Source organism: Thermobia domestica, chromosome 4, assembly GCF_964235325.1.
Source record: "Thermobia domestica chromosome 4, izTheDome1.hap1.1, whole genome shotgun sequence".
NCBI classification, from domain to species: domain Eukaryota; kingdom Metazoa; phylum Arthropoda; class Insecta; order Zygentoma; family Lepismatidae; genus Thermobia; species Thermobia domestica.
The window spans coordinates 244,600,450-244,614,768 of NC_137457.1; the positions used below are offsets into that span (position 1 = coordinate 244,600,450).

Below are 14,319 nucleotides of genomic sequence, written 5' to 3' on the forward strand. Positions count from 1 at the left end.
GCCCTATGATATTTACGTATTTCAATTTTGTTCCATTCATTTACCTTCCATGGTTTTCACACTACGGGTACTGGAGTTTCCGAACCATATTATGGCGGCCATTTTGAAACCGGTGCACAATATGGAACATCTTTTGGTACAGCGTTACTTAGTTTTCCAAGACCTTTCGAACGAGGTATTACTCGACCCATGTTCCCATTTGACATTTCAAAGTTACCCCCCGTTACCCCCATTTAGGGGGGGCGGAGAGGGGTACTTTTGGCGGAATTGGGTTTCCCCCTTAGCAATATATAACGTGTACTTGAAACATTTCTTCTATGTTTTATCATTTTTCAGATATTTCCGTGGATTAATTAAAATGGCCCACCCTGTATAATAAAAACATCATACCCTTAAAATCTAAAAAAAAAATATTATACTATTCATTCCTAGCATAGTTTATTTACAATAATCTACATCTGTGACCGTTTCGTGTGTTTACTTAATCATCCACGCATTGCGTTGAATAAACAAATCGGCAAATGCCACCAAGTGAAGAGCTAATCTATCACTCGCGACAATTATCTTTGATTCTTTCTGATATTGAGCTACTGTTGCTATTAACCCAGCTATCTGTATTGCTTGAGTGCAATCAAAACTATTTCTAAATCGGTCCAGCCATTTATTGACCGTTACTTGATCACCACTTGACTTAAAAATAGCACATATTGTGTAATTATGTTGGTTAGATTTCAATGCGAAAAAGATAGCTTCGCGTAACACCAAATTTGTTTCAATAATACCTGTGATCGTAGCCAGAAACCTATCTCAATTAGTTCTTCTAACTCAAAATTATTGTTCGTAAATTGTATCGTGTAATATTTCTTATATCTTAACCCTAATATGTTATGTCTTATCATTATCTCATCTTGCTCCCCATACGTTGGATTGTACTCGACGAAGTGTTTCAAAACCCTTAGATCTAGATAATAAAATCTCGATTTCGAGAGAATCGTCGCTGGTTTGCCATTGTCCTTCATCAGTGGATAATGCACCCGATGATTATTCTTTAGTGACAACATTTTTCTAGTGTCTATTGTAAACCAAACAGTACTAATCTTAAGCAAAAATGAATGATTTTAAAAATTTTGAAATGGAATTTTTACTAGAAACTTAATGCGTTTAACCAATGTAAGATAAGCATCTGAAAAAGAATAAATTTTTCATAAATTATAATTTTACTTCCTAAATTTAAACACAATAGATATCATGATTATATCGCATAACAAAATGTTTTTCTAAAACATACTTATCACAACTTTATTATACCTCTGTGGTAATAATTCACCAAAACTGAGCACCTTTTGTTGTTTTACATCTCCAATATCAATGTGAGTCATTAGAAGAAATAGAAGTAGTAAATGTAGAAGTCAAATGTTTGTAAACATCTCTACAACTCTTATAATAATGAACTGTTTGTCATTTAGATATTAATGGGTTGGTATAAAGTAGTCGTAAATAAGTGCAGTATAAAAAAGGAAGGTAAGATTTCATTATAATTATATTTTTATTTCCTGAATTTAAACCAACATAAATATTATGCTATATCACAACAGAAGAAATCTTTATTAAATGACATTTATTATGTGTTTATAAGGCTCAGAAAATAGCAATTACGAATAATTATTATTATATAATGAACTAATGATAACAAATAATTAAGAAACAATAAATAATTATCTACGGAGTTCTTCGAAAAAACCTGCTGGAAATATTGAAATTTTCAACCTGTATATGTTCTGTCGAAAATCATTCTATCATATTTTTTTTTGTCTCTGACTTTAAAATAATTGAGATGTGAGTTGATTACCTATCTATCTTTCTTTTGTTATTATTGATGTAGCCATTACAAAAATTTGAATAATTGTGATACATTTAACGTTTTTAGTTTACAATACCGACAAACAAGTATGTTGTATTAAGTTTCGGATTTATTTGTAGATGTGAATTTGTATAATCTCGCTTAGCTCAATTCAAAATTCCACATTACAATATTTAATTTCCAATTTTTATTTTTATTTTAGCTAGAATTATTTTAAAATAACTTTTCCTTCTGTATTCTGATGTACCATGTTACGGAACAAATTTTTGATCTCGTTCCGTTACAGACATTTTACGACTTTTATAAATAGTGTAATTTTCATCATCCTGAATAGTAACTTCGTTCAGAGGAAAAATTAATTTGAAAAATTATGTTTATTTCCAAAGATGTTTTAGACCCAGAAAGGCCATAAGTCTATATCATTTTAGGAGATTGATTTCGATTATTTGAATATTTGAAATATATAATTACTATTGAAGTTTCTTCCTTTAAACTATTAATATATAAATTATCATTTTAATTCAGTACAATGTAATTACGTTCTCTTTCGACAACTGTAAATATATTTATGATGTCATGATTATAATTTAGCCTTACAGAAGAAAATGAAGAAGTATATGCTGTTGTTGATTAGAAAAATAAAAACATAGATCTAATTAAGTAACAACGACAAGATATAGTTTACAAAGTCGTTAAAATATTTGACCGACGATAAATCTAAGACTTTCGTTCTTTTGTTTTGATAGTTTATGATACAAAGAGTTTAAAGTGTGTTTATATTGATATATGAATAAGATAGAAGCTATTTCCGAGTAAATAAGTTTCGGGTCTCTTCAACTGCTTCATCTTACGATGTGCAAATTATCGTTTATGCATTTTAAATCTATATACATGTGTATTCACGCGTTCACCTGTGAAATTAAACCAATTCAAGTAATCTAATAAAATGCGTATAATGTTATCTGGTTGTAGTGACCTTAAAACCGTAGTTTATTCTATTGGTAGAGATATCAGTTAGTGTACCGTATATATTTATAGTGTATGATATGTATGAGATGACTGATGTATAAAAATATAGAGTCGACGAGTGATTGTAAATATGGATTCCCCCTACAATGGATATTTTGAGTTCGAGCTAAATGTATGCCGAATTGAATCAAATGGAAGTTAGTGTTGGAATCCCAAATATTAATAGCCACTAGTGTGACTTAATATTGAAGAACGCCGCTATATATATATATACAAAGATATTTCGAAAGGTGACTATACACATCCTCGCTAGTCTACCCATGTATAGATTACGCTACTAACAACCTTACTTCTTAGGAAACGTTGTATAATATAAAATATACAAAACCGTCATAATCGCTTTCAGGGATTCCAATCCAGAGCGAACCAGGAAATAGCATATCCTAAACTTATCTGAATCTTTGATGTCCGTATTCTCTGATGCGTGATGTGGTGATGTTATAACCGTAATAATCTTAATATGAATATAGACCGCCATATACGTAGGTACATCTGTTTCAATCGGAGAAATAATTACGTTACTAATGAGGGACTGTGGCAAATAATAATGCCAATTTTAAGTACCTAACATAAAGTAATTTACAAACATGAATTTCGTGTTACGAACAAATGATATACAAATGGGGCATTTATTAAGAACGTCGGAAATTTTTAAAAACTTTTATTCATATCAAATCTTTTTCACCATGGATTCAATTGCAACACTTTTGCAATACATTATTTTATAGAAAACTATAAAGAATGTTTTATACACATACATATATTTATATACTTGAATGTATATACTTGAATACTATGTGATCCTGACATCACTTAATACTTGATAATTGATGAGAAATCTTTAAAACTATCAGCAATAAATAAATATCAATAAACTGTCGATATGCATTCATTCGGAAAAAGGCATTCCATAGGTAAGACATGAGCACGACCCAACATTCTCAAGAATTGATTTTTAAGGTTTCCATATTATATTTAGTGTGAGAACATTAGTCATCCACTAGTATCTCTTTATGCTAATCTCAAACTCGTCAAATAAACCTATCTTCATACAAAATACTGTGAGTGTCTGAAATATCATTAGTTATGTATAATATTACCTTTGGCTACTGAAGAATTACTTTTTTCATTACCAGCTGAAATAGAACAAATGTTTCATAAATTATAATTTTACTTTCTGAATTTAAAGCATAATAATACTATGAATATATCTTGTCATGGTGCAATCTTTCAAAAAAGGTAATTATTACATTTTTACTGTTCACAAGAAATAATAATCTTTATAAATTGCCCCAACTTTTGTTCTATCATACTTCAGAAGAAAAACGTAATAGTAACTAAAGAAAGTAAGAAAATTTATGAAATAAAGAAGAAAAGACAGGTATTTTTTAATTCTTTCAAATACTAAACAACATATTATTTAAGTATTAAAGGTTCAGTATAATGTAGTCGAAAGAAATGGAATGAAAATAAGATAGACTATAACACTGTTTGTACCAAGTGAATTTTACGCAAATTCCAGAGCTGTTAATTTCGTTGTCACTTACGTCCGAATATTAATTCTGGGTAGATATTCCTTTACCGTTTCCTTTATATGTACTATAACAAAAACTAACAATTCAGTAAGTATCCTTATATAAATTCGAAGTTAATTAAAGTGAGCTTATCAACGTTTCAGTTGGTAATTAAAAGAACAAATATTTTCATGAATAATCCTTAGGTGTCTGATGATTTTTATTAATCTAAAATTTGAAGATCACAATCTTCTGATGTATTGAAAATGTCGTTATTCATGTATAATATTGCCTTTTGCTTTTAAAGACTTCCTTGATTCTAGAGTATTAGCATCTGAAACAGAACAAATCTTACATAAATTATATTTTTCCTTTCTTAACTGAAACAGAACAAATATCATGAATATATCACAACATAATATCCCCTTTTAAAAATATACTTATTACATTTCTAATGTATTCAGGAAACAATAATTTTTCAAAATTGAGTCACTTTTTCTAGTATTAAATCTACGATTTCTACTTAATAGTCGCTTAAGAACACATTAAAACACCATTGATATATAGAAGGAAAGGATACCTCATAAATTGACGCCTCTTTCAAGTATTGTACTATTTATCATTTAAACATTATCGATTGGGTATAAAGTAGTTGTAAATACATTATATGAAATGTAAGTAAGATAGACTATAACTCTGTGCGTGTCAAGTAATTTGTACCCACAGTATAGTGCTGTTAATTTCGGTGACACTTATGTGAAAAAAAATATTAATCCTGGGTTCATATTCCTTTACCTTTTCCATTTATATGAAGTAAATATACTGAAACAGGAACACAATTCAGTAAATAATCTTTTTAAAAAATTTGAAGTTAATTAAACTGAAATGTGTCTACGGTCTTCTACTTTGTCACCTCAACCATAGGTTGGTGGGTAAGAAAGAAATTTTAAAACTTTTTCGCTCCGTTCGGAGAGCTGTTCTATACGTACCTACGTTGCACTTGATAAATAAACTAGAAAATATTTTCCTGAATTTTCAACACTTGACTGAACATTTTTATTTAACTAGAATATCTGGACTTATTTCACCACACTACTGCAATGTGCTGATAATGTTATTATTTACGTATAATATTACCTTGGGTTGCTGAACCATTCTTTTTTTCCTGATCATTAGCATCTGTAATAGGATAAGTGTTTCATAAATTATAATTTTATTTTGTGGTTTGAATTACAATACAAATCACGAATATATCAAGTCATGTTGTACCTTTTTTCTCAAGAAATAATAATCGTTAACCACTGATCATCTTTCCTTATACTATATCTCAGATTTCAACGTAATAATCACTAAAATGGTAGGAAAATTACTAAAATAAACAAAGAAATATATGTTTTTACATATCTACAGCTCTTTCAACTAATAATCTGCATTTCACTATTTCACTTAAATATTAACGATACGGTATAAAGCAGTTGCAAATAAACACTGTAAATAAAGTTTAAGTATTTAAAATAAATTATAACTTTGTGTGTATTAAATGAATTTTCCTCGTATTCCAGTTGGGTTAATTTCATTGTCACTTAATTTCGTTAAGTAAAAATAATAATTCTGAGTAGATGTTTGTTTTCCTTTTTAACTTATATGTATTAAATATAACAGAAAGAAACACAATTCAGTAAGTTTCCTTTATTAAAAATTTAAAGTTAAACAAATTGAGGTATGCTAACGTTAAAATTGGTAACTAAGCCTACCAAATATTTTCCTGAATTTTCATTTAAATAACTAAGAATGTTTATTTAACTAAAATGTTTAGATAGTAATACTGTGAAGTGCCGAATTCTTTTATTTATGTATAGTACTACCTTTGACTGCTGAAGCCGTTCTTCTTTCATGAACATTAGCAACTGAAAAAGAATAAATATTTAAAAGACAAGAAAGGTAGGGAAATTACTGAAATAGAGGAGAGCACAAATTTTTACACATTTAAATCTCTTTCAGGTAATATCATTTAAATATTAAGTATTTGGTATAAATAGTTGTTAATAAGTGCGATATAGAGAATAGAAGCAAGGTAGACTCCAACTCTGTTTGTACTAAATGAATTGTATTCATAGCACAGAGCTGTTAATTTTAGGGTGACCAGACGTAGTGGTTTTCGCAGTACAGTACTGTTTTTGAAAGAGCTGTCCTGTGTATTGCGAACACATACAAAATCGAGAAATGATCTTCCTTTTTCAAATGTCTTGCAAATGTCGTGAGTTAACTTTTTTGCATTATTTTAATGTTTCATTTTTTATTCACTACATTTTTAATCACTGGTACTCTTTTCCTGGATGATGAACCGTTGTGCTCTTTAACACTCCTCAAAAGATTAGGAAAGGAGAACAATCAACAAACCATTGTTTTCCAAATCATAGTTTTTACTTAGAATGGATTCTTGAGATATCAGGAAGGTAGGAAAGTTTCTTTTTCAGCTCACGACAGTGATGCTAACCTAGTTAAGTAGAAGTTCCGTCATGCCGGTCTATTTTTTTCTCATTCACTAAAATAATTGAACGCTACGAAAATCGATTTTAAAAAAGGTTTCTAGCCCTACACAAAGTTTCACTGTACGTTCATAAAAATAAACCACTTTTTCATTCATCAAAGCATTTGGAGTCCTGTTGAATTCCTCCAATATTTTTATTCGGTGCTTTCTTTTTAACAAAAACAAATGTTTAGCTTAAGGTTAACGTTAAATGAAATAGGAACATGCGTATTGAAGACGCAATGAAGTATCACATTATATTATACTTAGGTCCTACTTTTCGCTTGTCAGAATATGGTCACCATAGTTAATTTCCTTGTCATATAAGTAAAAATATTAATTTTGATTGTCACATAAGTAAAAATATTAATTATGGGTTGATATCCCTTTACTTATCTCATTTATATTTAGTAAACATAGAAAAGCAACACAATTCAGTGAGTTGTCTTTATATAAATTTGGTGTTAATTAAAGTGAGGTGTATGTACGTTCCAATTAAAACCTAAACTAGCAAATATTTTCCTAGATTATTGATCATATTTACTTATCTAAAATGTTTTGTGTATATACAAGTTTAGAGTATTTATTTACTCTGATTCTTCTGGTTCTATCTAAGAAAAAATGTTACAGAAATATACCGGTATTTTTAACTTTTCTAAGAATAACATAGTTCTGTGTTAGTAAATATAGTAAAAGCTTTAACGTGTTAAAGAAATAGAAATCAATCTGTATTTGACGCTATTTTAAATTTAGTGACTTGGCTTACCTGACGGGGTTGCGTAGATGGGTGTAAAGGGAGTGTGCCATATATGTTAGAAATCGAGAGGAATATCAGTAGAATGCCTTTCCATGGTTGGTTGGACATACATCCATCAAAACCAAGCATTATGTCTGTCTAGTAATTCTTACGTTTAAATTTACATCATAATCTTGTATGAACTTGGTTAATCTCGCACCAGAAGTCAAGATTTACAATGGAGTTTTATTATGGTGAAACTATGTGTCGTAACTAAATTTTCTACTTTTGAAAGAAATATGTTTTATTTGAAACTAGATTTACTGTTTAGAATAACTTATTGTAACTAGACTTAAGAAGATATGAATGTTAATATGTATATCATCAAGTAGCTATCGAAGTATTATAATTTTAAGTGCTAAGACATTCACACGACTATTTACCACACAAATATAAATGCGATTCAACTACCAAATATTTAACTAATGTTAGCTACGATAATCCGTTTTAGGTTACTACCAAATGTACATGAACATAAGCTCCTAACCCAGAAAGTTTTAATTTTCTAAAAGTATGAAATATGTGTATATTTAGTTTTCTTCATCATTCTTATTTTTATTATTCCTGAAAAAAACTCTACCATATATATATATATATATATATATATATATATATATATATATATATATATATATGTGTGTGTGTGTGTGTGTGTAAAACATATTACAACTTCATTTTTCAATATTTGCATTTCTGTATAAGTCTAATAGTACTGTAAACGACGTAATTAATAACAGTTGGTTTACGGAAACTGCATATTGTAAAAAAAAAGGTATATTACTTGTAGTTTCAACAATAATTGTTGTAGAACAAGTAGAAAAATGAACATTAAGAAATAGTGTTATGAAATTCATTCAACGTTAAAAATAGGCACATCTCCTTCATTAAACCTCTATCGAAACAGTAAGTACAACAATCAATTATATATATACGGATTGCTTCATATATATATATATATATATATATATATATATATATATATATATATATATATATGAAAATGATCCACCATACTGTTTTAATACTTCTGTGTTGTTTAAAGAAAATTCTAATTAATTTATTATATGGATAGATAGATAGATAGATAGATAGATAGATGATAGATAGATAGATAGATAGATAGATAGATAGATAGATAGATAGATAGATAGATAGATAGATAGGTAGCTGCAATGGGTCTATTTCGGACGTTTTCGTTCAGTTTAGACCCCTTTTGCAATGCACGAAAATACCCAATGGTCTATACAGAACGAATGGGTCTATTGAGGACCAAAAATGGGTCTAAGCCGGACGATAGGGGTTTAAATAGGACGGAGGGGTCTAAGTAGGACGATCAGTGCTACCAACATACTTTTCTTGAAGTGTTTACTGAAACTTTATAAATTATGCTCATCTGATAGTAATTTGAAGTTTAGTGTTTCTTTTCAGCAGTAAGGCTATTAGACACTTGAATCTAAAGTTTGAGGTGGAATCCGAACTACATTTGTGCGTTCCAATTTCTGTTCTTTTTCAACCGGGAATCAAACTCGGGACCCCACGTACCAAAGTCATGAGTGCTAGCCACTATAGCAACGAGAATAGCAATAACCATGGCATAAGAGCTTGTGGTAGCATTATAGTATCAAACTACATATATCCATTATATTTCTTCCATCTCATTTGGGATTTTTTTTTTAAATTGAGAAATATTATACTAGTTTCCAACTCCAAGATCACTAAAAGTACCATTATACCAAGATCACTAAAAGTACAGTCATCCAAGTAAACAAAACACATCTTAATTCCAAGTAATTCGGAATACTTAATAAATAAAAAGGTAAATACACAAAAACATTAAAATAGAAACGTAAAACATTAAACACTTGATGCAGCACTTACAATTTGGGACATCTTTTCGGTATAGTTCATAAATATCTTATTGATAAAGTGATAGACCGCTTATGGTGGCGTTTCATGGTTCGATGGTGGCTAGTGCCAAGTCAGATTTGGGATAGAAAAACACCGTGTGCATCGGTTTTCTCTGGATTCTCCCGTTTCATCTATTATCAAGTGTGGGAGGATTCAGTAGCCTCCGTAGAAAAAATCATTTTTGAAGTTCCACTATTTTCACGAAATGTGGTCAAAGTCCTTTTTCAAGTATGATGTTGCAAACTAAATGTGTTTCAACTTTCATAAAACTCAAACCAGTTACAAGTATGTGGAGGAAAGACTATGATGATTATTGAAGTTTAGTATCTCTTTTATGCACCAAGGCTATATATAACACGTAGATCTACAGTGAAAAATGGTATGTGAACGACCATAATACTTTAAAATTTAGGTACTCTTTCATCACGAATCGAACCCATGATCTAATGAACCAAGGACGCGTGTTAATTACTAGACCAGCGAAAAGTTTGGGGAAAAATTAAAAATGTATATATTACATCTTGAAAATTGATCTACCAGCTTTCACAAGAACTAAAAAAAAGCGTTTTAGATTAGTCTCATCTTATGAAACAGTAAAGAGATACCTGTAGTATGCATTCAAAGTTCACTACTCTTACGCTTTTGGTAAGGAAAAAATTTAACTTGGGAAAAAGTATTTTAAATCCATCTAGTGGCAAACAGTTTCTAGTCACCGCGCTCCAATCACCGCAGGCTTCTTAGAGGTACACATAATGATTTATTTATACTTTGTCATTTACCCCACACTTCCCTGGCTACAACACAATTAAGAATTAGATATTTGGAAGCTTCCAGTTGGATGGATGGTAAGTTAGGCATAAAGCCTAAATGTATATCAAATAACGAAGGAACACTATTATGTTTGGTTTAAGTTAAACATGAAAGATATATGTCATTTCATTCAACCCGTGCCCTTATATGTGGAAGACATACCATGAATGCGCACTTACAAAAGGGGCCAACCTGTTCCAAAATGAGTGTTTCTTTAATTGACAATTTTGTAATACGAATTTTGATTACTCCCTCAGTAATCACCATAGCTAATAGGATCATTAATAACAACTAGCTTTTTATTTGTGTTAACATTCTCGGATTTACAGATTCTATAATTCAAAGAGAGAAGAATTACAATCATTAGATTGAATGAGTGGAGAATTGCAATATGTGTTATCAGTGACGTATTTAAGATTTCGTTTCGGGAGGGGCTTTGCTAACTTTCGGGGGGGGGGCTTTGCCTGTAAATGTGAAAATTTTGCAAGATATTTCATTTACTTTACTATAGTAAGTAAGATTTCCAAGGGCTTAAGCCCGGAAGACCCTCCTAAATACACCACTGTGTGTTATTCTTTATATTATTTAAAAAAAAAAATATATGATAATTCCAATTCAAAGTAAACATTTTTAATGCACTTAATTTTCCAACTTTAAAAATTTCTAATGTTTCTTAATATGCCAGTATTTACTCTGATTTCTCATCTAAATTTATGTTTTGTGCAGTTTGTGTTTTGAGTATATTCTTCTATAGTTATTTTGCGTTTTTTTTAAATTCAATTATTGTCAAATTACTTTAAGTTTAAGGCCACATGAAAGTTCTATGAACAAGAGGAATTGATATAGCATAAATAAATAAAAATATTGTTAAACCTACCCAGGGATTAGTGGCCGCATTGGCTTAGTGGTAGAGCGTTCACCTCTGGTGCTTGGGGTTCCTGGTTCGATCCCAGCTCTCGCGAAATGAACTTTGTGCTGGACAAACACCGTGTACGTGGGTTTCCTCAGGATTTTCCTATTTCCTCCCAATTTCTTCATTTCACCATTTCATTCATTTCTCAACATCACCGTCTCGTTTAGCCTATCCGGCATAACCGTGGGGCATAAAACTCAATGATTTCATTTCATTTTCTACTCACGGATCAAGGCCGGATTAAGGAGGGCTTAGGGGGCTGTAGCCCTGAGCCTAAAGGCGGATGGGGCCCCCCAATTTGATCAAAGTCTCAACTGGCTGTCTAAAACGCTTACTTTCAGCTGGTGCATGCCGTGTGTCTAGTTACGAGGAGCAACTCAGGGATTATTCTGCACATGTACAAATTTATCTTTTCTTGAAGACGATACAATGAGAATTTACTGCGTTACTATTCTAAACTGCACCAGCCGACAGCCTTGAAAATTCGAAGTTCCATTTCAAATTCATTTACAAATAACAGGGTCCTGCAAACCTTATATATTTGGGATATGACTCACTCGTTCATTCATCAAAGCTTATAGAATATTTGCTGTAAATATCGGAACTTAAAATTTGGCAAATATATATCTTTTGTGACACAAGTATATAATAAAAATTCGAAAACTCGAAATTTCCCCTCAAAGAGAGTAAACTAGGGGCCATTTGTGAAATTAAACATTGTAATTTCACTTGTGATATTTTTCTTCAAAATCCATAGGCAACTTCCTGTATATAACAACTAAACATATGCCTCATATATATGATTTATAGTACAGGTAAAGGGAGAAAACTCGAAACTTCCAATTTTCGCCCCTATAAGAGAAAATTAGGGAGAAAAATCCAAAAGCACATATTGTGACATTATAATATTTATGACTTATTTCTATCACAATTTAAATAATTTTTACTATTACGGTGTCGATCTCGTGTTTTGAGACAATTGGAAAACGCTTGAATTGTGAGTTATCAAATCTCTATTTCGAAAGAAATAAACGATGAATAGTATTGGAAGTCTAGGTGTTGCCCACATATTATTGAGCCAAAGTACTTTACTTGATTTGCTGTAGCCATTTGTTAGTCTTAACCAGAGGTAGATAGATACGCTGCTTATCCAATGGGTCTATTCGGCTCGTTTCCGGCGCGTTTAGACCCATCTTGGAATGAACTACAATATGCAAGGGGTCTAAAACGGACGACTAAATGAAACAACGTTTTCGACTATTTTTCTATACACTGTTATCACTCCTGTTTTAAAAGGCTGAGGTAGCTAGATACTATGAGACAAAAATAGCCAAAACTTGTTACAAATATAGTTTTGGCTCACGCTGGTTATAAAGTGTAATCTACATTCTCGATATACTTTACAGTATTTTCATTCTTTCTGTAAAGAAGAAAAGATACTGCAATTATACAGTAAATAGACATGATTTATGGACACTACAGTGCGTCAATGCAAGTTTTCACTTACTCTCAGCCAGGCCCGTATCCACGGGGGGCCAAGAGGGGGCCGAGCCTCCCTAAATTTTTCTTGGCCCCCTCTAAAATTTTAATTGAAGACTTGCAAAAAATCTCGATTCATTCTATGTGTGAACACTAAGAATAAAATGCAATATAAAAGAGATTATTCCAAGAATTTTTCCATTTTAACTATTTGACGAACACTTCTAAACATAGTTTAAAGGAGTTAAAGTAAAGTTTATCAGTCTTCTCGAATCTCGATATGAAATTACACAATATATATTGAAGCAAGGTTTCCGAAAAGAAGGAATATGTTCATAATACTTTACGCCACAGTTGTAATAGTGATCTGGGAGGTAGGAGACGAAGTGCTTACTGCAAGCCAAATCATAAAAACAGGAGCAGGAACAAAGCGTTTATCTTTGTCGATTGCTGTAACGGCGGTATGTTATTGTTATTCTATTGTGTAGTTGTAGTACATACATGCATTGCAAAATCCTCGTCAACAGCAAACCTTAGATTAACTGTGGAACAATTAGTTGTGAATTGAATTAAGAGCTCCGAGTTCCGTTAAAGGCGATTGATTCTAGTAGGGCCAAATTATTGTGATGTGATATGTAAAACAAGAACTGTGGTGGAACATTCACCGAAGTAATGGTTGCAAAGACTTTCATATGTTTGTTCTCGTAGAAGAATAAAGTTAAGCTAAATTACCTTAATTAGATGAGTAACTGAGCAAGTGAACATATTTAACGTTTAAGTTTAAGGATTAAATTCCGGGTTGTGGAGCCAGGACTAGTAAAAATTTGCAAGATTTAGAGGAGAAATTAAGTAGCAAAATGTTTTGTATTGTACTTGGGGTGGGAGATCCCGTGGAAGTAGCTAGTTTTCATATAAAAACGTTGTAAATTGGAACTATTTCTTAGTCGCGTACGCGTAATAATGTTGTAATTCAACATGAAAGAAGCAGTGATGCTTTTACTCGATGGGTGCAGCGTTTTACTTACATTGAGAAAAATCTGTTCTCCGGACAGTGGTATATTGTACAAATATACGGAATCCTCTTGCTTACTACAAAAATCAGAACGCAGCATAGCTTATCCGTATGCTACATAGGAACTGTCCTTAGGTGTTACATCATGCCTTTGCATGATGTCTGATGTCTAACAGTCTTCCTTATATTGCATACATATATGTATGCTACCTTCGTCAGCTATATGTTATATACGTCCATTTGTATGTGAGATCCTGACAGCCTATATTGTTTCATACGGAAATTATGTATAGATGGAACACTTATACAGAAAGTATTATAAAACATGCGTTTTCATTTATACGCTTGCTGTATGTTGTCCAAAAACTAAGGTACAGGATTTACAAATGCAACCTACGATATTACGTAAGCCGCATACATTTTTCTCAGTGTAGTTTTTAATAACATTATAGTATTTTTTTTTAGCT

General features: G+C 31.2%; 1 protein-coding gene across 7 annotated transcripts in view; it reads right to left on the bottom strand.

Moving 5' to 3' along the window:
- The window catches only part of LOC145683479 (uncharacterized), a 292,118-nt gene that overhangs the window by 119,190 nt on the left and 158,609 nt on the right, over window positions 1–14,319 (bottom strand). For all 7 annotated transcript variants that reach the window (XM_081754810.1, XM_081754814.1, XM_081754812.1 and 4 more), the window contains 3 exons: window positions 6,270–6,311; window positions 5,542–5,583; window positions 3,991–4,026 (listed from right to left, as the gene is read on the bottom strand). In XM_081754810.1, coding sequence (XP_081610936.1) covers window positions 3,991–4,026; window positions 5,542–5,583; window positions 6,270–6,311 — 120 coding nt within the window. The remainder of the gene's footprint in view (window positions 1–3,990; window positions 4,027–5,541; window positions 5,584–6,269; window positions 6,312–14,319) is intronic.